At 53.6% G+C, this 27,237-nt stretch overlaps 2 protein-coding genes across 6 annotated transcripts in view; both read left to right on the plus strand.

Annotated features, from left to right (window-relative positions):
* The window catches only part of SCLY (selenocysteine lyase), a 39,575-nt gene extending 26,399 nt beyond the window's left edge, over positions 1–13,176 (plus strand). For 2 of the 3 annotated variants that reach the window (XM_015111462.3, XM_077958007.1), the window contains exons 8-12: positions 5,100–5,136; positions 7,752–7,835; positions 8,311–8,413; positions 10,673–10,748; positions 12,055–13,176. In XM_015111462.3, coding sequence (XP_014966948.2) covers positions 5,100–5,136; positions 7,752–7,835; positions 8,311–8,413; positions 10,673–10,748; positions 12,055–12,208 — 454 coding nt within the window. In that variant the 3' untranslated portion in view covers positions 12,209–13,176. Of the gene's footprint in view, positions 1–5,099; positions 5,137–7,751; positions 7,836–8,310; positions 8,414–10,672; positions 10,749–11,075; positions 11,167–12,054 lie in introns of all 3 variants that reach the window. The other variant, XM_015111463.3, reaches the window with a different exon arrangement.
* A 515-nt stretch (positions 13,177–13,691) lies between these two features.
* ESPNL (espin like) overlaps positions 13,692–27,237 on the plus strand; it is a 31,775-nt gene continuing 18,229 nt past the window's right edge. Inside the window, exons 1-5 of one of the 3 annotated variants that reach the window (XM_077958003.1) lie at positions 13,692–13,830; positions 14,069–14,448; positions 15,653–15,843; positions 18,353–18,539; positions 21,488–21,670. In XM_077958003.1, coding sequence (XP_077814129.1) covers positions 14,155–14,448; positions 15,653–15,843; positions 18,353–18,539; positions 21,488–21,670 — 855 coding nt within the window. In that variant the 5' untranslated portion in view covers positions 13,692–13,830; positions 14,069–14,154. Of the gene's footprint in view, positions 13,831–13,905; positions 14,449–15,475; positions 15,844–18,352; positions 18,540–21,487; positions 21,671–27,237 lie in introns of those variants that run through there. The other 2 variants (XM_077958004.1, XM_028831281.2) reach the window with 2 other exon arrangements.

The following is a 27,237-nucleotide window of genomic DNA, read 5'->3' on the forward strand; positions in this document are numbered from 1 at the left end:
CCAGGAGTTCAAGACCAGCCTGAGCAACATGCTGAAATCTTGTTTCTACAAAAAGAAAAATGCTGTATGTGGTGGCACAGGCCTGTAGTCTCAGCTACTTGGGAGGCTGAGATAGATGGTAGGATTCCTTGAGCCCAGGACAGACCTCTATGAAGACTAACCAGAAAAACAGAGAAGTTATAACATCAGGAATGAAACAAGGAGTATCACTCCAGGCCCTGCAGCCATCAAAAGGATAAGAAGGGAATGACACAAACAGCTCTACACATAGGAAGTTGACAACTTAGATGAAACTGACCACTTCCTCAAAAAGCACAAACTACCACAACTCACTTGATATAAAATAGGTCATTTGAATAGCTCTATAACCATTAGGAAATTGAACTTACAGCTTTAAAACTCCACAAAGAGAAGTCTTCAGGCCCAGTGGCTTCACTGGGGGAATTCTATCGAAGAATTCTTTGTTTAAAGAAGAATTAACATTTCTATACAGTCTCTTCCAGAAAATAAAGAGGAAGGACAACTTCCCGGTTCATTTTATGAACCTAGATCCTGATACTAAAACCAGGTAAAGACAGTACAAAAAAATCCTTTACAGCCCAACATCATCATGAATTTTGATGCAAAAAATATTTAACAAAATGTCTACAAATAGAATTCAGCAATACATAAAAGAATTATATACAGCTGGGTGTGCTGGTTCACGCATATAATCCCAGCACTTTGGGAGGCTGAGGCAGGGGAATTGGGAACACTTGAGCCCAGGAGTTCAAGACCAGACTGGGCAACATAGTGAGACCCCTCTTCAAAAAATAAATTAGCTGGACATGGTGGTACATGCCTATAGTCCCAGCTACTCGAGAAGCTGAGATAGGAGGATTGCTTGAGTGAGCCTGGGAGGTCGAGTCTGTGTTGAGCTATGATCACAACTGTACACTCCAGGCTGGGTGACAAAGTGAGACTCTGTCTCAAAAAAATAATGATACACTGTGACCAAGTGGCATTTATTCCACAGATGCAAGGCTGGTTCAGTATTCAAAATGCAATCTAGAGCCGGGAGTGGTAGCTCAAGCCTGCAATCCCAGAACTTTGGGAGGCCAAGGCGGGTAGATCACTTGAAGTCAGGAGTTCGGGCCCAGCCTGGCCAACATGGTAAAACCTCGTCTCTATTACAAATACAAAAATTAGCCAGGTGTGGTGACGGACACTAGTAATCCCAGCTACTTGGAAGGCTGAGGCACAAGAATCACTTGAACCTGGGTAACAGAGGTTACAGTGAGCTGAGATGGCACCACCACACTTCAGCCTAGGCAACAGAGCAAGACTCTGTCTCAAAAAAAAAAAAAAAGGAAAAATGCAATCAAGGCAGGGCACGGTGGCTCATGCCTGTAATCCCCCAGTACTTTGGGATACCAAGGGAAGTGGATCACTTGAGGCTAGGAGTTCAAGGCCAGCCTAGGTGAACTGCAAGACCCATCTCTACAAAAATAAAAAAATTTAATCAATGTAATCTACCATATTAAGAAGCTAACGAATAAAGAAGATAACATGTTCATGTTTGATGCAGCAGAAGCATTTGACAAAATTCAACCATTCATGTTAAAAACTCAGAATAATAGGATTAGTGGGGAACTTTCTTGATAAAGAACATCTACATAAAACCTACAGCTAACATCGTTCTTAGCGGTGAAAGCCTCAGTGTTTTACTCCTGTGGCTGGGGGAACAAAGCAAGGATGTTCACTGTCACCACACTTATCCAACATAGTGGTGGAAGTTCTGGTCAGCGCAGTAAGGCATGAAAAGGAAGCAAAAGGCATATAGATCAGAATGGAAGAGGTAAAGTTGTTTCTAATCATATCACACGATTGTCTATAAAGAAAATCCCAAGGAATGTACAAGAAAACTGCTAGAACTAATAAGTGAGTATAGCAAGGTTGCAGGACACAAGATAAACGTGCAAAAATCTGTCTTATTTTTATATAATGGTAATGAACGAGTGGACAGTAACATTAAAAATAAAATACCATTTACGACTGGGTGCAGTGGCTCAAGCCTGTAATCCTACCACTTTGGGAGGCCGAGACGGGCGGATCACGAGGTCAGGAGATGGAGACCATCCTAGCTAACATGGTGAAACCCTGTCTCTACTAAAAAATACAAAACCTAGCTGGGCGAGGTGGCGGGCGCCTGTAGTCCCAGCTACTCGGGAGGCTGGGGCAGGAGGATGGCATTAACCTGGGAGGCAGAGCTTGCGGTGAGCTGAGATCGTGCCACTGCACTCCAGCCTGGGCGACAGAGCAAGACTCCGTCTCAAAAAAAAAAAAAATACCATTTACAATGAAACAAAATTACTCAGATATAAACTAGCAAAATATAAAGGACTTATATGCTAAAAATAGTATACCATGGATGAGAGAAATTAAGATCTAAGCAGAGACACATACCATGTTCATAGTTTGGAAGATTCTACATACCAAAGATGTCAGTTCTCTCCAAATGGATACACAGGCCTAACAATTTCTGTCAAAATGCCAGCAGGTAGATCAGTGGAGGAGAATAGACCCATACAGAAATAGGCCCATATGAGTTATGGGTGCAGATACAACCACAGGAGATGCAAATCAATTCAGCAAATGAAAGTCAGCTATTCAGCAGATGGCAAGTTAGCCTTTCAACAGATGGTGCCAAGGCAGTTAGTTATCAATAGGCAAAAAATTAACCTTGACCCAAGTCTTGCACCAAGCTTTTCCAACCTGCGGCCTGCAGCTGCATATGGCCCAGGACAGCTTTGAATGTAGCCCAACATAAATGCATAAACTTTCTTAAAACATTGGTGGTTTTTTTTGCGTTTTTTTTTTTTAATTTTTAAGCTCATCAGCTGTCGTTAGTGTATTTTATATATGGCCCAAGAGAATTCTTCCAGTGTGGCCTCGGGAAGCCAAAGGATTTGGACACCCCTGTCTTATACCTCATAAAATAGTATCTCAAAATAGATCATGAAATTAAATGAAAAACATAAAGCAATAAAACCGCTTAAAAATAGGAGAAAATCTTCAAGTTCTAGAACTAGGCAAAGAGTTCTTAGACTTGACACCAAAAGCATCCATAAAAGGAAAAACGGATAAATTAGACTTCATCAGAATTTAAAGCTTTTGCTCTGGGAAAGACCATATTAAGAGTATGGGAAGATAAGCTAAATCTAGGAAAAAATATTTTCAAATGACTTTGACAAAGGAATGGTATCTAGAATATATCAAGAACTTGCAAAACTCAACAGCAAAAATAATACAATAAATTCAATCAGAAAATAGGCAAAAAATATAAACAGACATTTCACCAAAGACGAGACCCATGTAACAAGCACAGGAAAAGATGTTCAACAGCATTAGTTATTGGGGAAATGCAAATTAAAACCACCAGATATCACTAACACCTATAAAGATGGCTAAAATAAGAATAGAGACACCACCAAATGCTGGTGAGGGTGCAGAGAAAATATCTACTGGTAAACAAGCAATAGCCGGGTCCAGAGGTTTAAGAAAACTTTGTTCAGCCAAACTTAAGAAATTACTGGGCTGGGTGCAGTGGCTCATGCCTTTAATCCCAGCACTTTGGGAGGCCGAGGCCAGCGAATCATGAGGTGAGGAGTTTGAGACCAGCCTGACCAACATGGTGAAACCCTGTCTCTCACTTCTCAAAAGAAGACATTTATGTAGCCAGCAGACACATGAAAAAATGCTCATCATCACAGGCCATCAGAGAAATGCAAATCAAAACCACAATGAGATACCATGTCACACCAGTTAGAATGGCGATCATTAAAAAGCACCAACAGGTGCTGGAGAGGATGTGGAGAAATAGGAATGCTTTTACACTGTTGGTGGGACTATAAACTAGTTCAACAATTGTGGAAGACAGTGTGGTGATTCCTCAAGGATCTAGAACTAGAAATACCATCTGACCTAGCCATCCCATTACTGGGTATATACCCAAAGGATTATAAATCATGCTGCTATAAAGACCCATGCACACGTATGTTTATTGTGGCACTATTCACAATAGCAAAGACTTGGGATCAACCCAAATGTCCATCAGTGATAGTCTGGATTAAGAAAATGTGGCACATATACACCATGGAATACTATGCAGCCATAAAAAAGGATGAGTTCGTGTCCTTTGTAGGGACATGGATGTAGCTGGAAATTCTCAGCAGACTCTCGCAAGAACAGAAAACCAAACACCGCATTTTCTCACTCATAGGTGGGGATTGAACAATGAGAACACTTGGACACAGGTGGGGAACATCACACACCGGGGCCTGTTGTGGGGTAGGGGGAGGGGGGAGGGATAGCATTAGGAGATATACCTAATTTAAATGACAAGTTAATGGGTGCAGCACACCAACGTGGCACATGTATACATATGTAACAAACCTGCACATTGTGCACATGTACCCTAGAACTTAAAGTATAATAACAACAACAAAAAAGAAACCCTGTCTCTACTTAGCCAGGCATGGTGGCGTGTGCCTGTAATCCCAGATACTCAGGAGGCTGAGGCAGGAGAATCACTTGAACCTGGGAGGTAGAGGTTGCAGTGAGTCGAAATCTGCTGCACTCTAACCTGGGCAACAGTGTGAGACCCTGTCTCAAAAAAAAAAATTAAGCCCACCCCCCCACACACGCACACACACACACCCCTCTTGTTTGCTGATGCCTGAAATGTTGAGAACAAAGGTTCTCCCCTGTTCCATACTGTCCTGGTTTGGCAGTGAGGACTAAAGAGAGCTGTGCCTTGGGGCCTGCGGGAGGAAGAGTGCTTGCTTTGGGTTGGCAAAGGATCCAGATAGAATTGTCACAGTGAACACCCAACGCGTCACCCACAGTGGGCCTTGTTGACCTTCACTGGGCCAGGGCAAGTGCAGACTTGGCAGGGGAGGTTTCTGGGGCCTGCAGCTGCCATTGAGATAGCCACATGGCGCGTGCTTAGGAAAGATGGAGCGTGAGTTTATTTTTGTTTTAACACAATGACTTTCATGGAGACAGGATTCCTTCCTGAGACATTTGTTTATTCTTGCTGAATCCCTTGTTTCTTACAGGACAGAGAACACCCCAATGATTGCTGGCCTTGGGAAGGTGAGCCCTGGTGAGCTGGAGGAGATGGGTTGATTGCTTTGTCATCAGTGACCCCAGTGGCTCTAGCAGGAATCCGGGGCTTTAGGGAGATCATATTCGTGATCTCATAAACAGACTGACAAGAAAAAGCCTGGAATCTGATTTATCAACCCAGAGATCTGTACTTTTTCAGATGTCTGGATTAGTGGCACTTGCTTAGCATTTAAAAGGGAAAAACTCCTTGTCTCTGTCTCTCGTGACATGAGAACCAGTGATACTCTTACAGCAGAGGCGAAACGTCAGGCCGCAGGTTCACCATTCCCACAGGCGTTGGCAGCGCCCAGACCATGGACCTTCTGTCCCCAATTGGTCTGTGGGTGGCCAATCCAGCACCTGCCGCCAGCCCTCCACGGGGGCCTGTCCTGCTTCTGCCACAGTAACCAGGCTCAGGTTTTGCTGTGCGAGGGCAGGGGTCCTGGTCACGCCTTGGCATCTGCAGGCTGTTCCCTCACTGTGCAGGCCTCTGCTTAAAGGCCACCACCTTCAAGCACCCCTCCATGAACCACAGCTACATTGGTCCCCCCATGTCCCCTGCTGTCACGCTCTATCCCTGACACTGCTTTATTTCCCCTATCTGATGTTTCTCTGTAGTGTGTTCAGATATATGCCCCACTTCCTGCTTCCCCTTCGAAGGGGCTTGTCAGCTCCACGAGAGCAGGGGCTTGGCCTCAGTATCCCCAGTACAGAGAAACGGCTTGGCGCCCAGGAGGCCGGGCCTTGGGAAGAATATGAATGGATCCCCTGTTACTTAGAATACCCAAAATTATTAACAGTGATAACTAAGGCTACATTTACTAGAAGGAAGAGTGTTTTTGTTTGAGACAGAGTCTCACTCTGTCACCCAGGCTGGAGTGCAGTGGCATGATCTTGACTCACTGCAACCTCCACCTCCCAGGTTCAAGAAATTCTCCCACTTCAGCCTCCAAGTAGCTGGAACTACAGGCATGCACCACCGTGCCTGGCTAATTTTTGTATTTTTAGTAGAGACAGGGTTTCATCATGTTGGCCAGCTGGTCTCGAACTCCTAACCTCAGGTGATCCACCCGCCTTGGCCTCCCAAAGTGCTGGGATTACAGGTGTGAGCCACCGTGCCCGGCTGGAAGAGTGTGTTTTAAGTGGAGTCCAGTACCTGCTCATACTGAACTGAATGATGAAGTAGTGGTGCGGTCCACAGGCTTTGAAATACCAGGGTTCAAATCCTGGCTTGAAGTTTCACTCACCCTGTGCCTTGGGTCAGGTCGCTGGAACTCCCTGAGTCCTGGCTATCCCCCATGCCAGATGGGAATCATGGTAACAGCTTCCTCGATAGAGCCTCAGCTCACAGTGCTCGAAGCCCCCCAGCCCCTGACCTCCGTGCTCCTGCAGCTGCATCTGCACCTGTAACAGCACAAGTGCCACAGCTTGGTCTCAGCCCGAGCACCACACCCCCGCTGGTTCTTCAGCTTCGCCCAGACCCTGATGCCACCAGCGTGTTAGACAGCCCCCCCTGCTGCCCAGCCTGGAGTCCATCCTGCACACGCCCTCCCCAACATTCTTTCCCCCCCACCCATTCCTTTCTGCCTTGGTTGCGTGCTGGTAGCCCTTCCCTGCACCTGCACTCTCGTGGATCCCTCTGTCCGTCCTGTCACTGTGATGCCTGTGCTCCTGCCTTTGAACTTGACATCTCAGCTAGGCCCTGGCCCATCTCCTGAGAGACCCATTCCTCTCAGTTCAAAGCCTGTCCCGACCGCTCTCCTCCACCCTCTTCCCACCCTGGGTACCTCCCGCTATCCAGGTTCTCGCCTCTGAAGTCCGGGAGATGCCCTCAGTCCGTCCTTGTCATCGTCCCCTGCCTCTCATACAGCAGCCGTCCTGTCTGTCTGGACTCCAGAATACACCCACTACCGGCCTCATGTCCATTTTCTTGGCCACTAACCCTAGACCACGGGTCTGGATGCCTGCCATGGCCTCCTGGGGGCCTGCTGCTGCCATTGTCTACACAGCCACAGAGTGACCAACACACAGGCCAGTCAGACCATCGCATCCCTCCCTCAGAGCCTCACTGCGTCTGCCCCGTGACCAGGCCTGCAGGGCCTGTGGATCTGTCCCTGGGCCTTCACCCCCTCTGCACTCTCCACCCACCACACCAGGCCCCTCTGTTCTAGAGACAGAATGACTGTCCCCTGCAAAGCCCTTGCTGAGACGCCACTCCCTGCCCTTGTGCAGCCATCTGCCACCACCCCACCTCGGGCCTGTGAGGTCCCTTCACAGCGCCAACTGGTGGGTAGGAGTCTGTTCCCCCCGCCCCTGCTTTTGTCTGTCTGCCTCTTGGATGCTGGCTCCTCAAGGGTTGGGATCCCCTTTAGGGCTGCTTTGCTGGGGCATCTCCAGTGCCTGGCGCTGTCAGGAAGTGCCTGGTGGAGTCAATTTCTGTGGCACTTCCACACCCTCCAAATGGCAGCACTCAAAAAATATGGTCTGTCTGTGACTGTCAGGAGAATGAGCGGTTTCAGGAAATGCTGCCTGTGCTGTTGAAAGCTTTTTTGCCCTCCTTTGTTTTGTAAGAATTGTGCTTCCACTAGTGTGTCTGCCCCCAGGCCGCGGAGCTGGTGACCCAGAACTGCGAGGCTTACGAGGCCCACATGAGGGATATCCGCGACTACCTGGAGGAGAGGCTGGAAGTGAGTGCAGTGTGGGGTGGGTACCAGGAGAGGGAGGGTGTGTGGGGCAGGTGCCCGGAGGGAGAGGGGACATGGTGCTCCTAGACCTCAGGACCTATGGGGATTGCAGCGTAGCCTGGAACTCGTCAGGATGCAGTGAGGGAAGAAATAACAGTGGCGGGAAGCACACTGGGATCAGAAACCCCGAAAGTGGGGCCCTAGGCCAGGGGCATGATCTTTTTCAGAGACACATGATCAAATACGCAGAGGTGGTATACTTCATGGTTTATGTGGAAGGTTCATATGTTTCCGAATATTTGGTTTTTCTCCTAATTAACTTTGCTTTCCATAGTCTGTCCCCATAACTATTCTGGGTAGATGCTGATTGAAAAGTATGCACCTGCTGAGATTGTGTTTCTGGAAAAGTCTAAATTTCAAACAGTTGCTGATGGTGGTGTCTTTGAAGGCCACCAAATATTTCACTTATTTTTTTCAGGCTGAATTCGGTCAGAAGAGAATCCATCTGAATAGCCAGTTTCCAGGGACCCAGCGGCTTCCCAATACCTGCAACTTCTCCATCCGGGGACCCCGGCTTCAAGGTGACGGCCCCTCACCCTGGTCTCTCCGAGTGTGAGCATAGCTCCCGCGGTGCATGGGTTCTGGTCCGAGCCAGCAACTCCCACTCTCCCTGCCCTGAGCATGACACAGCTCGGGCTGTCAGAGGGCCTTGCTGGGATTGCTGAGAGCAGGCTCAGGTGGCTGTGCTGTGGTCCATCGGGCTCTTGCTGCCAGCCCCTCCTCTCCCTGACTTGGCTCATTTTGCTGCTGCTGGGATGTGGACCGTGGCGAACTCTCATGTCTGGCATTAGCACCGCCCCAAAAGCTGTCAGGGAAGGAAGTAACATTAAATTCTAGACATTTATCTATTTTGTTGGCAGTTTTTATTAAATATTTTATTAGAGTAAGGGAAAGGGGAGGCGATCAGTTTTAAAAACTGGCAGAGGCTGGGCACAGTGGCTCAGGCCTGTAATCCTAGCACTTTCGGAGGCCGAGGCAGGCTGATCACAAGGTCAAGAGATTGAGACCAGCCTGGCCAACATGGAGAAACCCCATCTCTACCAAAAACTACAAAAAATTAGCCAGCCATAGTGGTGTGCACCTGTAGTCCCAGCTATTCGGGAGGCTGAGGCAGAATTGCTTGAACCTGGAGGTTACAGTGAGCCAAGATTGAGCCACTGCACTCCAGCTTGGGTGACAGAGTTTGTGAGACTCTGTCTGTCTCAAACAAACAAAAAAACAATAAAAATAACTGGCAGACTAAGGAGCAAGTACAAATCTGGATTTCCTGCGGCATCCGCCTCAGCTAGGAGCAGTTAGGGTCACCCCTGTCCCAGATGCACCTGAAACCTGGTCTGCCCTGACTCCATGAGAGTGGAAGTCCAGGTCATTGACCAGCCATGTGTCATTTGGGAGCAGGTTATGGTGGCCCTGAGATCACGATGAGCTGCCTCTGTAGACGAGGTTTTGACTTCTTAGAGGATGAAGGTGTTGCTTCTTTCTTCTTCCTGGATCATGCGGAGAAACCCAGCAGTCGTGTTTGGCCCATGAAGAAGAGCCCGTGGGTAACTGTCATGATGGCTGCGTTCGTGAGAACCTGGGCTGAAATGCGTTCTTGTGGGCAAGGAAGCCTGGGTTTCTTTGACCATCTCAGATTCCTCACCATGGAAAGGAGAGTTCTCTGTCAACATTCCCCTTGTTCTGGGGTCAGACTTTGTATTCAGTGACAACCTATATCACTTTAAATGAGACAGAGATTCTCATATTGTATATTTATTTTTGGATTCAGGGTCTCACTCTCGTCACCCAGGCTGGAGTGCTGTGTAATCACAGCCCACTGTAGCCTTGACCTCCTGGGTTCAAGTGATCAGCCTCCCTAGTAACTGGGACTACAGGCATGCACCACCACACCTGGCTAACATTTTTTTTTTTTTTTGAGACGGAGTTTCACTCTTGTTGACCAGGCTGGAGTGCAGTGGCACGATCTCGGCTCACTGCAACCTCCGCCTCCTGGGTTCAAGCAATTCTGCTGCCTCAGCCTCCAGAGTAGCTGGGATTACAGGTGCCTGCCACCACGCCCGGCTAATTTTTGTATTTTTAGTAGAGATGGGGTTTTGCCATGTTGGCCGGGCTGGTCTCGAACTCCTGACCTCAAGTGATCCACCTGCCTTGGCCCTGCAAAGTGCTGGGATCACAGGGGTAAGCCACTATGCCCAGCCATGACTAATTTTTAAAAAATATTTTGTAGAGATAGGGTTTCCCCGTGTTGCCCAGGCTGGTCTCAAACTCCTGGCTCAAGCAATCCTTCTGCCTCTGCCTCCCGAAGTGCAGGGATTACAGGTGGAAACCACTACGCCTGGCTGAAATTCTCATGTTAATTCCATCAGCCATGCTTGTGAAAGAAGAGGGAAGTGCCTTCTGGCTTCATAGAACTCCCACGTGTCTCTGCAATCCAGAACACAGGTGGAGACGTGATATTGTCGGGACTGCCAGCTCGTAAGGACGGAGCTGGTCAGGACTCCAGGTGTCCTCGCAGGCAGTTGATTAAAATCGAGTGCCGTTTTCAAGGCCAGCTTTGTGAGGGAGAATAGCGTCCACGTTTCTGCAGCCAAAGGAGAGAGAAGCATCTTCTTCGGCTCCTGCTGTGCGATCTCTCCCCAGCTGCCAGAATGGCCGGTGCTGGAATTCCACCAGGTGGCACGGAGGGAGGGAAGCAGCCTGCGCCAGCAGGACCCTGGGAGGGGAGAGAAGGGCGGCCTGGCTGGAGCCCCATCTCAGTGGCGCGTACTCTGTCTCCACAGGCCACGAGGTGCTTGCGCAGTGCCGAGTGCTGCTGGCCAGTGTGGGGGCCGCGTGCCACTCGGACCATGGGGACCAGTAAGTGCTCTTCACAAACCCAGTCCAGGGCATAGGGGTCCTCCGGGCACTGGGTGTGCTGGGCAGGCGGCCACTGGGCCGCGCTCTGGCTCGTGAAGGGCGGCCCTGTCTGGGTCCTAGGAGGGCAGAGGGAGGGCTTCCTGGAAGAAGTGACTTCTAAGCTGCCGTCCGAAAGACTAGGACTTGCGCGGGGGAAGAGGGCTTCTCGTGCTCAGTTCTGAAGGCAGGGGGAGCAGGGCCTGGAGGGGCAGCGTGGCTGGGGCTGGGGAGGACTGGGGTGGGCTGGGGAGGGGTGGCCTGTCAGTGCTCACTTAAATCTCATGGAAGGGGGAGCCCTGAGGGCCATGGCGTGAGCAGACTCAGGTGTCAGATCAGCCATCTGCAAGATGCAGCAGAGATTCTGGGATAGCGGGTCCAGGTGAGCGGGTGGCCTGCCTGGCGGAGACTGGGGGGTAGAGGGCGTGGGGCACCCGAGCAGCAGCCTGCTGGCAGCGGGGGAGAAGCGGTTCCGGGTCTGGCTTGCTGAAAATGTGAGACCCCTGTGGGAGGTCGGAGTGAATGTAGGAGAAACACCCAGGGCTCTGGGGAGAGAGAACTGTGGCCAGCAGCACGTGGTCATCAGGGTCAGGGCGGAGGGATTGTGTAGGAGCACTTGGAGCGAGACAGTGGTGGGCCCGGCTCCAGGGAAAAGGAGGGGCAGGACAGGGCCCTGTAGGGGTGGGGGGCAGTGCCCTGCTATAGGAGGGGCAGGAGAGGGCAGGGGAAGAAAGGGGTCTGGGTGTGATGAGGGCAAGCACCTTGGCAGAGCCCACACCTCGAGCCTCCAGCAGCCCTGCTTCCGGACGCCCACACGCAGTCATCTGTTCCATGGCTAGATACTGGCTGGATCCCTAGTGTCTGCAAAGCCCCATGCCAGGTGCCGTGAAGTTACCAAGTGGCTTAGATGGGCCGCATGGGTGAGGTACTGTCTGTGTCAGCATCAGTGTTCTCCAGGACCTCAGACCCCTCAAGGACAGGAGAGCCCCTGGCCCTAGAGCTCAGTGCGAGAGGGGGGCAGTGTCACCTGGGAGTGCCAAGTGCAAGAGAACTCTACAGGGAGAATGGTGGCGACTTTGAGCCGCACCTTGATATGGGTGGTCTTAGGGGTGTGCTTGGTCCAGGAGTTCAGCAGGAGGCGGATACCAGGCAGGGCAGGCGCGCACCCGGGTGGGCAGAGCCCCACTGGGGGAGTAGTCCAGAGCGGGGAACGCTGTGTCTCTTCCATGTGCCTTTGGCAGCAGCTGCCACCCGGTCTCGCCCTCCCCAGGCCGTCCCCAGTGCTGCTGAACTGCGGCATCCCCTTCGACGTGGCCAGGAACGCACTCCGCCTCAGCGTGGGCCGCAGCACCACCAGGGCCGAAGTGGACCTCGTCGTGCAGGACCTGAAGCAGGCCGTGGCGCAGCTGGAGAACCAGGCCTAGCGCCGGGGCCGCCCTCCCCGCCCCGCTTCTAGGAAGCCCGTGGCAGGGCTCAGGATTGTCCCTCCAGTTCCCTCCTGAGGGCTGGGCCAGGATGACTGTCTCATGCCCCCTCTGCATTCTGTCCTGGAGTGCCTGCAAGTGTGCACCCCCAGTATCCTTCCCTGGACCCCTGCAGAGCTCACAGGGCCCAGGACACCAATGCCACATAGGAACGCCCACATAGAACCGTCCTCCAGTGGTGAAGTGGAAACACCAGCTTCATCCACCCTCCCCACTGGGAACTGGGCAAGCCTGTTGGAAGTGCCCTTTCCTGGAAGGTGTTTTTATCAGGAAGATAGAATCCAAGTATTTATAACTCATCGTCAGCCAAATGCTATCATGAACATAGGAAACTTGATTTTCTTGCTTTGATCGTGGCCTCGCACCTGTACTTTTCCTGAGTGGTCTCTTCTCAGGCCCTTTTTAGTCCCTTTCCAAAGCTGCCCCCACCACCCTGCTCCTCTGGCCTCAGTGCACAGTGGCCCCCAGCCTCAGCCAGGCCTGCTCTGCTCAGCGCCTACCGCACACCACCCCTCCTGCTTCCCCGAGCCTGACCCTGTTCTGCCCACTGGCACTCAGGGCTGCGCGCTTCCCCATCCACAGTCCCCAGGCCTTCTCGTCTTGTCCCTTTTGATCATTAACTCAGGGTTTCAGCTCCAACTTCACTGAGCTGGTGCAGCTCCAGGTCATTCCTGGGGTGGGAATTGGATCATCCCTGACTCAGCTTTTACCTTAATTTTATTTGCAGAGGATTTTTTCTCAAAATACTCTGTGGCATTTGGACACACATCCCATGTCGATGTTTGCATAGGAGTCATTTTCAGTGGAATAACACTTTTAATGTGTAGTTTTACGGTTCAAGGAACTACATAATGATTTTGAGGAAACACTTGCCAGAAACTAAATGAACAAAAGATTTCAGTGCCCGGCTTGGGTCTCCTGTGGTTTCTCTAGTGGGCCCTGCGCTTGGGCACGAAGGCATCTGACGGAGCCTGTGGATGGGGGAAACCAGGGGTGCAGCAGCCCCCAGGTCACCATTGTGTGAGGATGCATTAGCCCAGAAATCCAGCTTGAGGCTGCGTCTCCAGGAGCCCCTACAAATGGAATGGGTCCCCGATCTGCAGCTTCCCATTGCTGCCAGGAAGAGGCTTGGTGGTCCTGACTTCCCTAAAGAAGAACTGTGGATTGTCCAGAACAATCTGGAAAGGGGTTAAATGTACTTGGGCTCTTTGGACTGCAGCCCAGAGACTCGGTCAGTGTAGTTGGAGAGGGGGCTGAGGCAGGGGCTGGACACACCCAAGTCAGGGTCCTGGGCCCGTCGCAGGCCCTATGGAGCCACTGCATCCCCAGAGATTCATAGCCTCCAGGGCCCAGGGCCAGATCCAGAGGCGGAGCGCTCAGCTCTGTGCCAACATAGCCAAACACGTAGACCTACTGGGCAGCCTTTACTTCAGGCGCACTGTGGTGGCGGCTGGGGGTCTGCCCTTCTGTGAGAATTGGGGGAACCATCTCCCAGGCTGCTCGGGGCTCCTGTGAGAAGCTCAGTGATGCGTGTCCTCAGCCCTCGCTCCGCAGTTGAAGAGGTGGGTTCGTGCGGTCTGGACAGATGTGAGCAGCCTCAGGGCCAGCCTCCTTTCTCTGCGGGCCATGCCCAACCCTGACCTAGCCTGGTGTGGGCCTTTCCCTGTGTGCTGCACTCCATCCTCCCAGCTCCAGGCACCTGGCGCGCTCATGCTGTGGGAGTGGCTTGGGCAGGTCCCCAAGGTGTATCCCCCCCACCCCGCCCCAACGCCTCCCATCTGCCCTGTGGCGGCTTATCAGGTAACCAGAGCCGGCAGCTTCATCCACGTCTGAAACAAGAAGCCCTGGCCTGTGCATGAGTCACCACTGAGAGCCCGGGCCAGAGGATGGAGGAGCAGCGGGCACTCGTGGCCGCCAAGGATGGGGATGTGGCAACACTGGAGCGGCTGCTGGAGGCTGGCGCCCTGGGCCCGGGCATCACCGATGCTCTGGGGGCCGGCCTGGTTCACCACGCCACCCGGGCCGGCCACCTGGACTGTGTCAAGTTCTTGGTGCAGCGGGCCCAGCTGCCTGGCAACCAGCGGGCCCACAATGGGGCCACCCCAGCGCATGACGCCGCCGCCACAGGCAGCCTGGCCGAGCTGTGCTGGCTGGTCCGCGAGGGGGGCTGCGGTCTGCAGGTGAGCGGGGACGGGGCAGCCTGGCCTCCACAAACCTGGCTGGGGTGGAACCAGGGAGGTGTGAGCCACGCAGGCTCAGCACTGGCCACCCCGGGCTCCACGGCCCTGGGCTCTTCGTTTCTCTTGAGGACTCAGTGGTCGCCGTCTCTGCCCCACGCTTCTCAGAGCACAAAGTCTTGAGAGCCAAGAACACCTCCTAAATGTTCTTATCACCTCGCCTGCCAGGAAGCTGGGTGTTACCAGTGGGGGTCTTGCCAGAGGTCAAGACCCCTTGTCTCTGATCAGGCCTGGTCCACAGGGCCCGCTTCCCAAAAGGTCTAGAAAGGGATCCTTACAGAAGGGCTGTGGGAAGTCGGGCTTGAGAGCTGGGAACCTGGTTGGGAGACGGGAGTGAGGGCTGCTGATGGTGACTGTCTTGTCTGGAGCATTTCTACTGGGCCCCTCCCCTCTCCTGCCTGCCCCATCCCCTTGTGCAGGTGAGGGCCTTCCAGCTGTTGCTCAGCCCTGTGGAGCTTTCAGGACTGAGGGTGAGCAGGACTGACGGGCCTTAGAACACTGCCCAGAGGTCAGAGTTGGGGTGAGGGCCGGTGGGACCTGCTGAGATTAGGGAGCGGGAAGGTTCCCCGGCACCTGGCTCACCAGAGGGCCTGAGAGTGCCAGCCTAGCATCCCATTCCGCCAAGCTCAAGGGCAGCAGGTGGGAGCTGCGCCTGCCTGGGGATCCATTCTGACCACAGGGCCCTTGGAGAAGGCCTCGGTCTGCTGGACCCCTGGCACCTGTGGTGGGAATGCTCCCTGGCCCCGGGGCCCTGTGGCCAGAGGGAGGGCACTGGGGCAGGGAACCAGCCAGAGGCAAGTGTCCTGGGAAGCCTTTCTGACCATGAGCAGAGTGGGCGGGTGTCTGTGGGCACCCAGCTGAGTGGGAAAGGGCCTTCTCCGCACTGGGGACGGGGGCCCAGGAGGGGCAGGGTTGCCAGAGGTGGCCTCCCAAGACCTGGACCTGAGTCCTGGCCCTCCTCTCACCTCAGTCCCAGCAGGGAGCACCTCCCTCCATGTTGCAGGCAGAAACGGAGGGAAGGAGGAAGGAGCTGGAAGCCCCTTCGCTGGGTTGCAGGCAGTGTAAGCCCTCGCCTGGGGCTCCTCCAGCAGCTGGCTCTGGCCACACGGCCTACCCCCCACTCACTGACCTGCCTGGGCCTCGGTAGGACCAAGATGCCTCGGGCGTCTCCCCGCTGCACCTGGCCGCCCGTTTTGGACACCCGGTGCTGGTGGAGTGGCTGCTCCACGAGGGCCATTCGACCACACTGGAGACCCGGGAGGGGGCCCTGCCGCTGCACCACGCCGCCGTCAGTGGGGACCTGACCTGCCTGAAGCTCCTGACAACTGCGCATGGCAGGTAAGGAGCCCAGGGTCCCACCTGAGGGGCAGCCTGGGGCCAGCTGGCCAAGGGGAGGCTGCACCGAGGAGGGCCAAGAGGACAGGCTGGTAGCCTTTGAGGTGAATCCTGCAGACGGGCATGCTGTCACTGTGGGGTGAGCTGGCAGGAGTCAAGGGCAATGAGGCCTCTACCCACAGGCCAGGCAGTGGCGGTGCCATGCCAGGGCCCAAGGGGACACAGGCCAGCGCTTCAGCCTGGAGAGTGGCTGGGGGCAGTGAGGACAGCAAGATGCTGCTGTGATGCCCAGGGCAGCTCTGGCCCCGCCTGGGGGCGTCTCAGGACCTAAAACAGCTCGGGACGTGGGCAACCGGCGACCTGTGAGGGCACCCTCCCCTCACCTGACAGGGGTGGGGACTGTCTGGTGGACTTGGGGACACAGAGACTGGAGCTGCCTCTGCACTGCCCCATCCCTAGAGCCAGGCACTGGCCTCATCGTCTCCGGGGCCCTGTGCCCCTGCCAGAATTGGTGGATGGTTAAGGAGGAAGGACAGGGTCAGGACAGCCAGTGAGGCAGAGGGCTTCCCTCCCCACCTGCACGCTCCTCCAGTCCTCGCCCTGCTTACCAAGGTCACCGTTGTCATAGGAACAGGCCCTCTGCCTCCTGCTGTCTTGGCTGAGGGTAAACCTTTCCATCCCCCAGGGACCCACCTACCCCTGACCACGGCTCTTCTCTCTTCGAGGGAGCATCTCATTTGCCTGTCGCTGCCCCAGAGGCCTCAGTCCCCACATCCTCTTAGCTCCAGGACAAGCCCCATGCTTGTGGAATCGGGTTCTCACTCCTGGGTGTTCCCATCCTGGACCGCTTGGCAAAGGCCTTGGGATTCGCTTCTGTGGCTTTTTCCCCAAGCATCCACACCACCCCCAGCCTTGGCTGGCCACAGTCTCTCTCAGACCCACCTGGCTTTTAAAGAAGTTTCCGCCATTGAAAACTGGGAGACTTGGGCTGAGTGCAGTGGCTCATGCCTGTAATCCCAGCATTTCTGGAGGCTGGGGCAGGAGGATTGCTTGAGCCCAGGAGTTCAAGACCGGCCTGGGCAATATAGCGAAGCCCCCATCTCTACAAAAAATGTATTTAAAAATTAGCCAGGCATGGCGATGAGTGCCTGTAGTCTCAGATACTCAGGAGGCTGAGGTGGGAGGATCACTCGAGTCTGGGAGGCAGAGGTTCCAGTGAGCTGGGATTGTGCCACTGCACTCCAGCCTGGGTGACAGAGCAAGACCCTGTCTAAAAAAAACAAAAAGAAAACCAGGAGACTTCATGTTAATATGTACACACACACACACTCACACACACAAATGGGAAGGTCCTGTACCCCTAGCCTAGTTCCCACCTAGCACTGACCAGCAGCCGAGAGGTGGCTGCTGCTGGCCAGACCATGCCCCTCCAGTGGCCCCCGACCCACTGGCTGCATCATGGCCTGCTCCCAGCCACCGCACTGGACACTGCCTGTTCCAACCCTGGATGCAGTTAAGGACGCCTGGCAGAGTCCAGTGAAAGCACGGATCCTTCCCCGAGAAGGACACCAAGGCATACTGGCAGCCCTTTGGGGCACGTTCCATGAGCAAGTGTACCCTCAGGCTCAGCAGGTGCAGGGGACGATCTCTGTGTGGTCCAAGGCCAGGGAACAGCCACCAAGGTCCTGTGTCCCCCTTGCTAGGAGCAGAGGAGAGGTTGGTAAGGCAAGGGGGCTGGTACTGGCAGGGACTTTGTGAGGGGAGGGGGGCTTAAACCCAGGTGCAAGCTCCTGGACAGATCAGCTCCCAGCCTCTGTCTCCCCTCTGCCAGCTGAGGCCTGTGACTAGACTCTCCTCTGGGGTGGACCCCGAGTTGCTCAGATTCATCCATCAGAAGTGGGGAGCACGTGTGGGGGTGCTCGTGAGATCCCTTCATTATTACCCAGCTTCTCCTCTTGAGAGAGGAAGGGCCTGGAAGTGGAGGGTCTGGAACAGGGTGGCGTGGTCAGCAGGCTTGGTGGGAAAGGAGGCACGAGCCGGAGAGTTGATCCTCCCTAGTGACATTGGCCCTGCCTCCATACCGCCACTGCGACCCCAGCCCAGCCAGTGCAACCCTCACCTCATCACAGGCTGCCACAGCTACCAGGCACCCAGCATCACCTGCCACAGGGCACAGGGAAACCCCTAAGGGAGTCGGGGTCAATCCCGGGCCTCCACTGGGACAACTGAGAACCTGGAAGGCAAGACCGTGACCCCTCAGATCTAAGAAGATGCATGTTTCTGACCTGGACCCAGGAGTTCCCAGAAAAGGACAGAAGGATAGGAGAGTGGGGTTGCACAGCCACCTGGGGGAGCAACCTGGAGGAGGGAACCCCACAGTAGCAGCTGGAAAGCATGTGGGAAACTCAGCCATCACGGGCAGGGCCAGGAGTCAGCAGTGAAGTCCAAGCAGCTGAGGGATGGGCTCAGCCCTAGGCAGGGACTGGGCCTCCAAACCCTCCCTTCCCTGCAGCAGCGTGAACCGGCGGACACGCAGTGGCGCCTCCCCACTCTACCTGGCCTGCCAGGAGGGCCACCTGCACCTGGCCCAGTTCCTGGTGAAGGACTGTGGCGCTGACGTGCACCTTCGTGCTCTCGACGGCATGAGCGCCCTACACGCTGCCGCCGCCCGCGGCCACTACTCCCTCGTCGTCTGGCTGGTAAGTAGGTGCCAGAGGTGGAAAGGGGGACATCCAGGGAGTGTGGGTCCTGCAGCAAGCAGAGTCTGGAGCCTGGATAGGGGCTCCAGAGGGTACTGGGGACACGCAGGGCTGTTGGGGCCTCCAATGAGCTGGTCCATGGCTCCTGAGACCCTGCAGGCCCGGCCAGGCTGGGCCCCGGAAGTTTTGACCGCCTGCAGTGCACTCTGCTCTGTGGGGTCGTGCCATGGCTCCCCTGGGGCTCTCCTAGTCCCTCTCTCCCCGGAAGTCCTGGTGGGCCTCCCGGGTGCTCTCACAGTTGGTGGTGGCCCATGTGCTTTGTCTGCGCCCACACCAGCAGTGCCCAGTTCGGGCCACTCGGCCGCTTGTTCAGGCCCTGCCGCTTGATATCCCCGGGCCAGTCCCCACCTTTCTCCACTTCTGGCCTCTTTGGGGAAGGAAGACCTGAGACCCCAGAGCAGAGTGACTGAGGTTGGGGAGGTGCCATCTTCAAGGGTGGGCTGGGGACTTCCTGCCTCTACAACAGAAAAGCAGAGCAGGTGGGCGCCTGTAATCCCAGCTACTCGGGAGGCTACGGCAGGAGAATCCCTTGAACCTGGGAGGCAGAGGTTGCTGTGAGCTGAGATCACGCCACTGCACTCCAGCCTGGGCAACAGAGTGAGACTCCGTCTCAAAAAAAAAAAAAAGAGTGGGGGAGGCCCTCTTTGAGGAGGGGACTTGGGGGCAGAGCTGAGGATGGACAGGAAGTGGCTGAACAAGGAGCAGGGCCCAAAGCAACTTCCTGAGGGGGGCACACCTCATTCAGAGGCAGGGAGAGCCTGGCCCGTGGGGCCTGAGGGTGGACCGGAAAGGCAGACAGAGGTGCTGGGAGGACTGGGGCTCTTTCCTGAGGGTCCTGGGGAGCCATGGAAGGCTCAGAGCCAGGAGCAGCAGGATCTGACTGGCGTATCAGAAGGCCACTGTGGCTGCTGGTGGAGAAGTGCGAGCTGCCTGCCCCCAGCCCTCCCATGCTTGCCTGAGGCCTCCTGTCTCCCGGCTCCCACCCACTCAGCTCCAGCTCCTTCTCCAGCAGGCCAGGCTGGCTGTGCCCCCGGAGCCTTTGCATGCGCTGCACCCTGTGCCTGGTACACAGCTCCCCAGGCGCCCCTGGGGCCTTCCCTGACCAGCTGGTTTACTTGGGGGAGCTGCCTGCCCAGACCATCCTCACTCCTGCTTTCCTCCCCCGCGCACCAGCACCGGGCACACGGCACGTCTGACTCCTGGTCTTGGTGGTGGTTTCCACCCGCCGGGGTGTAGGCGCCAGGAGCTCCGTGGGTGCAGGACTTCGCCACCCGCTGCGTTCCCCGCACCTGGCATGCGGTCAGGCTCGAGAGATGTTTACTGAACCAATGGGCAAGTGAAGGAACGGGGGCCTAGTCCCTTAGGATGGCACCCGCTGCTCACCATGGCCCTGAGGCCCTTGGGATGGGTCCCGCCTGCTCACTGTGCCCCCGGGCACTCGGGATGGTGCTGGCCTGCTCCCCGTGGCCCCAAGGTCCTCAGGCTGGTGCCAGCCTGCCCACTTTGGCCCCAAGGCCACCTGAATTGGCCTCCAGCCTCCCTCTGTGGAGACTGCAGCCCCTCCCGGTGCCTCGCCTGCGTGTGCGCCCCTCCCCACCCCGGGGGCAGCTCCTCCTGCTGGAGCGGCCTCCCACAGAGGAAGCTCTCTTGACCTGGTCCCGCCCTGGCCGTCCTCCCCTCGCCCCTGCAGCGGTTCTGACCCATTCACTCCAGACCTCAGCCTCCCAAACGATGCCTGGCCCCTGGGATGAGCGGTGGCTGCACACAGCTGGCAGAGCGGCAAGAGCTCACCGCAGGGGGTCCGCTGAGCCCTGGGACTGTGCTGAGGCATGAGCGGCCCTTCCTGGGGAGAAAGCGGACAGGCCTTGGGGTCTCAGGGCCAGAGAAGCCACTCCAGATGCGAAGGAGCCCCGCGGCAGCCCTGTCCTTGTCTCTGTTCCCAGCTCGTTGTGCTTTGCCCAGCAGACACTTCTGATCAGTCAGGAGCGCCCTGTTTCCAGCTCACTGTGCTTTGCCCAGCAGACACTTCTGATCAGTCAGGAGCGCCCTGGCTGCGCTGAGAGGCACTCACACCGAAGGTGGCGGGGGCTGCTGACGGCTCTCCTGTCCTCCTGGTCTCCCCGACAGGGAAAGCGGGCACACTCAAGGCAGGAAGGAGGAAGGAGGGCGAAGGCAGGGAGCCAGCACGCCTATCACCCCTCTGTCAGGAAGGCAGTTTGTCCTAGAAGACCCCCGCGTCCCACTGGCCGGCCCAGGCCCCATGGCTGTCCCAGCTGCACAGGTTTCAGCGAGTCAGTGTAGGGGACCATCACCTGGCTGGTGCTGTGGACCAGAGCAGGGGCCGTTCAGAAGGCAGATGAGGCCCCAGAGGCAGGGCTGGCCTCAGCCAGCAGTGGTGGCCGGCAGGTCAGGGCCCCAAACCTCATTGCCTGGCTCAAATCCAGGCCCTGGAGGGAGGCCAAAGGACCCGCTGCTCCAGCAAAGGGGCTCAGTGCAAATGCCCAGCAAGGCAGCGCCACCCTCAGGCCAAATGAAGTTCTTTCCTCCCCTGCCCCTCCCTCCCTTCCTTCTTTCCTTCTCTCCTTCCTTCATAGCAAATGCTTCTTTACTGTTCCCTAGGTATTTCATTTGCCATGATATTTGCTTTCAGATTTAGGGCCATGGTGTCTCCAAATTAAGCTACTGCACTCACTTCACCCCCACCTGGACCCCAGAGGTCCTGCTGCCCCAGGGTGACGGGGACGCATGTGCTGAACCAGCCCTGTCCGAGGTTTCCTGAGGTTGTGCCCTGTGCCCTGAGAGGCACAGCCAGAGTCCACTTTCAGTTCTGCTCTCAGTTCTGCCTCCTCCCTGGGAGGGTGGCTGCTCCCACTGCTCCTCCTTCCCAGGTCACATTCACCGACATCGGACTCACGGCACGGGACAATGAGGGGGCCACGGCCCTGCACTTTGCAGCCCGAGGCGGCCACACACCCATCCTAGACCGACTCCTGCTGATGGGTGCCCCAGTCCTGAGAGACTCCTGGGGTGGGACCCCCCTCCACGACGCAGCAGAGAACGGACAGATGGAGGTAAGGTGGGCGTGAGGGAGACAGGGTGAGCAGTCACGAGTGTCAGCCATGCCCAGCACTGTGTCACTGACGCTCATGGCCACCCTGTAAGAATGATGACTTCCCTTATACAGATGGGTAAACTGAGGCTCAGAGTTGCAAAGTCACTTGCGCAAGGTCAAGAGCCCAGGGTCAAGTGGCAAGATCCAAGCTGTATGCTCTCGTCCTGCGTACCATCCTCCCTCCCTTCGCACAGAAACTCCCTGGTGCCTGGTCAGGGCTTGGTCTTGGTGACAGTCTTCTCAGAACAGCCCTTGGGGACGGACCCTCTGCCGTGAGCAGCCTGCGAGCAGAGTTGTGGCAGGGGTGTGATGTCAGCCCCTTTGCTATTACCCAGATAAATCTTGGGGGCTCACATGGCCCAGCCTCAAGGACACGACATCCAAAAACCCCACGTAGGCAGGGATGGTGTTCAAATGTTCAACAACATCAGAACTACACCCAGCCTTTGAGGGTGGGCGCAGCCATAAGCCTCTGGCCCTGCACGGGTGCCCACCCGATGTTGACCTCGTCTAAAGGCGAGACCCCATCTCAGGAGAATGCACACAGTTTACTTCTCCCCAGCCCCATCCAGTCCTGAGCGGTGTCGGGTCTGTTCACCTCTATGAAGTCTCCTGGTTCCCCAGAAGCGCACTCCAGGCCTCTGCGAGGCTAGTCTGGGGGGATTATAAGTGGAAGTGCAACTGACCATCGCATTCTGGGTCTGCAAGCCTGTTGGCCAGGCTGGTCTCGAACTCCTGATCTCAAATGATCCGCCCACCTTGGCCTCCCAAAAGTACTGGGATTACAGGCAGGAGCCACTGCACCCAGCCTAGTTATTCTTTGAATGGTGTGAATTACACTAATTATTTTTATTTATTTTTTTTTTTTTTGAGGCGGAGTCTTGCTCTGTCGCCCAGGCTGGAGTGCAGTGGCCGGATCTCAGCTCACTGCAAGCTCCGCCTCCCGGGTTTACGCCATTCTCCTGCCTCAGCCTCCCGAGTAGCTGGGACTACAGGCGCCTGCCACCTCGCCCGGCTAGTTTTTTTGTATTTTTTTAGTAGAAACGGGGTTTCACCGTGTTAGTCAGGATGGTCTCGATCTCCTGACCTCGTGATTCTCCCGCCTCGGCCTCCCAAAGTGCTGGGATTACAGGCTTGAGCCACCGCGCCCGGCCTACACTAATTATTTTTAAAAATTGTTAAATTGTGATTTAAAAATGCATAACATAAAATTTACCATGTTAACCATTTTCAAGCATACACTTGAGCAGCATTAAGTCTGTTCACATTGTTGTGCAGCAGAATCTCCACAACTTTGTCATTTTGCAAAACTGAGACTCTATGGCCATCAAACAGCAATTCTCCATCTCCCTTTTCTCCCAGCCCCTGGCAACCAACATTCTACTTTCTGTTTTTTATGAACTTGATGACTTAGGATACCTCATATAAGTGGAATTTTACAGTATTTATCCATTTGTCTCTGGCTTAGTTCACTTAGCATAATGTCCTCAAGGTTCATCCCTGTTATAACGAGCCAGAATTTCCTTTTTTATGGCTAAATAATATTCCATTGTATAGTGTATACCACATTTTCTTTCTTTATTCATCTGTTAATGGACATTTGGGTTTTTCTGCCCTTTGACTGTTGCGAATCATGCTACTATGAACATGGGTGTGTAAATATCTCTGAGATCCAGCATTCAAATCTTTTGGATATGTATACCCAGCATTAGAATACCTGGATCTACCCTGATTACTTTCAAATGTTACACTGACCTTGCATTCCTGGAATAAATTCAATGACATATTATTCCTTTTAAATATAGCTGAATTCAATTTGCTAACATTTTGTTTAGGACTTTTTGGCCTTATATTCTTGAGTAAAATTGGCATGGAATGTCCTTTTTTTGTTTTATCCTTGTTATATTTTGGTATCAAAATATGCTACGAATTAGGGAATGTTTCCTCTTTTCCTATTTTTTGAGACGTTTTGGTTACATTAGACTTATTTTTTTATTTAAAGATTTTGTGGGCCGGACGCGGTGGCTCAAGCCTGTAATCACAGCACTTTGGGAGGCCGAGACGGGTGGATCAAGAGGTCAGGAGATAGAGACCATCCTGGATAACACGGTGAAACCCTGTCTCTACTAAGAAATACAAAAAACTAGCCAGGCGAGGTGGCGGGCGCCTGTAGTCCCAGCTACTCGGGAGGCTGAGGCAGGAGAATGGCGTGAACCCGGGAGGCGGAGCTTGCAGTGAGCTGAGATCCGGCCACTGCACTCCAGCCTGGGCTACAGAGCGAGACTCCGTCTCAAAAAAAATAAATAAATAAATAAATAAAATAAAGATTTTGTGGAATTCACTAGTGAAATCCTCTGGATCTGGCTGTTTCTTTAAGGGAAAGTTTTTAATTACTAATTCAATTTATTTAATTATAGAACTACTAGGGCTTTCTATTTCTTATGTGTTGGTTTCATCAAATTATATTTTTCTAGGATTTATTTCCTAGAAATGTTCTAGGAATCAATTTTATCTAAGTTATTAAGTGTATTAGCATAAAGTTATTTTTAATATCCTGATGATCCTTTATTGTCTGTACGTAGTAAGTTCCCCACTTTTAATTCTTGATGTTGGTTATTTTCTTCTTTCTTTTTTTGTCTCAATCAGCTTCACTGGTTATTAGTCACTAGTTTTTCCAACAGTCAGGTTTTAACTTGTTCAGGGTCCTCCAAAAAGCATTTGTTGTCTCCAATGTATTTTTTTTATTTCATTAATTTCTTTTTTTTTTTTTTTTTTTTTTTTTTTTGAGACGGAGTCTCGCTCTGTCACCCAGGCTGGAGTGCAGTGGCGCGATCTCGGCTCACTGCAAGCTCCGCCTCCTGGGTTTACGCCATTCTCCTGCCTCAGCCTCCTGAGTAGCTGGGACTACAGGCGCCCGCCACCGCACCCGGCTAATTTTTTGTATTTTTAGTAGAGACGGGGTTTCACCGTGGTCTCGATCTCCTGACCTTGTGATCCGCCCGCCTCGGCCTCCCAAAGTGCTGGGATTACAGGCGTGAGCCACCGCGCCTGGCTATTTCATTAATTTCTACATTTATCTTTGTTATTACTTTCTTTCCTAAATTACTGAGATGGGTGCCTACTTCACTTACTTTTCAATCTTTTTTCTTTTGTAATATATTTTTTGAAGGCTATAAATTTTCCTCCAAGTACTGCTTTAGCTGTATCCCACTGTTTGATAATTGTTCAGTTAAAAAATATTTTCTAATTCCCATTTTGATTCTTATTTGCCCTAGGGATTCCTTGGAATTATGTTTCTTAATTTCCAGATATGAAGGCGTTCCTTCCGGCTATCTATTTGTTATTAATTGCAGTGTGGTCAGAAAATATACTCTGGTGATTTCAATCCTTTGATTTTTTGAGAAGTTACTTTATTGCCCTGTGTATGGTCAATTTTATCAATGTTGCATGTGTTCTTGGAAAGACTGTAGAGTTTGCAGGCTGTTCTCTACATGTCATTATATCATTGTGTTCTTCAGATCTCCATAGGTATACATTTTAGTTTATTGGATTTCAAATGGCTCGAGAGAGGTGTGTAAACATTCCTGGCTATTATTCTGGATTTGTCTGTGTTTCCCTATAATCCTGTCACCATTTGTTTTGTATATTTTGAACCCCATATCTAGTCTGTTTTATCTAATATATGTATACACATGACTTTTCTTTCTGTACTCATTTGATGGTGAAGCTTATTCTTACTTTACTTTCAGCCTTCTGAATCCTTATGTTTGCTAGTACCTCTGGTTAGCCACATGCAGTCATATTTAGTTTTTTTCATCAGCCTGACAGTCTTTATCTATTGGTGCATTTAGACCATCTACAGTCGTATAATTACTAATGTTTAGGGGTTTATTTTTACTCTCTTATTTTGAGGAGATGTTATCTGGCTGCCTGGGTTTTTCTTTATTTAAAAGTAGTAAGCACTTTTGTTTTTGTCTGTTAGTTCTCAGAGCTTTATTTGTATTTCTTTGTGGGCTGGGTCTTCTGGTTCTCATTCATGGTATCTTATTTCCTTGTATTTTTTACCTTGTATCTTATTTCCTTGTATTGTTGACGTATGCTGACATTAAATATGAAAAATGAAGTGTAGGCATAACTGGAGGCCTTGGCAATATCTTATTTGCCTTTGCTGGGCACATGTGGGCTCAGGATCATCTTTTTTTTTTTTTTTTTTTTTTTTTGAGACGGAGTCTCGCTCTGTGCCCCAGGCTGGAGTGCAGTGGCGCAATTTCGGCTCACTGAAAGCTCCGCCTCCCAGGTTCACGCCATTCTCCTGCCTCAGCCTCCTGAGTAGCTGGGACTACAGGCGCCCGCCACCACGCCCGGCTAATTTTTTGTATTTTTAGTAGAGACAGGGTTTCACCGGGTTAGCCAGGATGGTCTCGATCTCCTGACCTTGTGATCCGCCCGCCTCGGCCTCCCAAAGTGCTGGGATTACAGGCGTGAGCCACCGCGCCCAGCCATGATCATCTTAATCTGCATTCCAGGCAGGAAGTTCCCAGGACCACCTCCATGATAGGAAGCAGCAGAGGCCTGACTGGCATCTGGCTTCCGTTTTCTCTGAGGGTAGAGCCCTTGGCCTACATCGGGAGGTGGTCAACCAGAGCTCCCACCCTTGGCAGAACCCACACTGTTCCTGGCCTGCCTGGTCCCCTGAGGCTGCTGGAGGACAGTGTTCTTCTGGCATCAGCCCAGGCTCAGGGCAAGGGCAGTTCTGAGTGCTGGGCTCCCCCACCACCCCCCTACCCCCCAGGCTTTCCTTTTCCCCTGAGTGTGGCCGGATCACTCCTCCCTGACTTCTGTGTTACCTTACGGAGGCTGTTGGCAGGTGACTTTTACAGAGAATCCATGTTTCATGTCCTTGGGCAGTGGGTTGGTTTGACCCACCTGGTTCTCTCCTCCCTGGAGTAATGGATCCATCTGCTCACCTGCCTTTCCACTGGTGTGGCCTCTGCACAGACTTCCGGACAGAGTTCCGTCTGTCACCACCCACCCTCTGCTGACAATCCCAGCGGCAATGGGGTCCATTACTCTGGGGGAGATGTTCCCTTCCTCCTCCCCATGGCTCTGTTCCTGTCAGGGCCATGCCCTCTCTCCCCAGCACCATCTGGGGCCAGGTCTGACACCTGTCCCCCTTCCTCTACCGTGACACCCCTCATACTCCTGCAGACCCCGTAACTCCCCTCCTCCGCATCCTGGCCTCCTCTTCCCAGCAACAGCTCCTTGGGGACGCTCTGCCTCCACCCACCCACACACCCACCACGTCCTGGCAGACTTTTGCCATTCCCCCAACCCAGAGCCTCCGGGAGCAGTGCCTCTCCCAGGGACTGGCTTCAGCAACCGGCCCCAGCCTCCCCAGCCCCAGCCTCCTTGCACATCTGACAAATGCTTCCTGCTTCCTCAGCCACACCAGCCACTGGCTCAGCCCTTCTGGTCCTCCAAGAGCCTTCAGGCGTTATCTGGTTCAAGCCTCCCAGCAGGCCCCCA

This window comes from Macaca mulatta, chromosome 12, assembly GCF_049350105.2.
Source record: "Macaca mulatta isolate MMU2019108-1 chromosome 12, T2T-MMU8v2.0, whole genome shotgun sequence".
Taxonomy (NCBI): Eukaryota; Metazoa; Chordata; class Mammalia; order Primates; family Cercopithecidae; genus Macaca; species Macaca mulatta.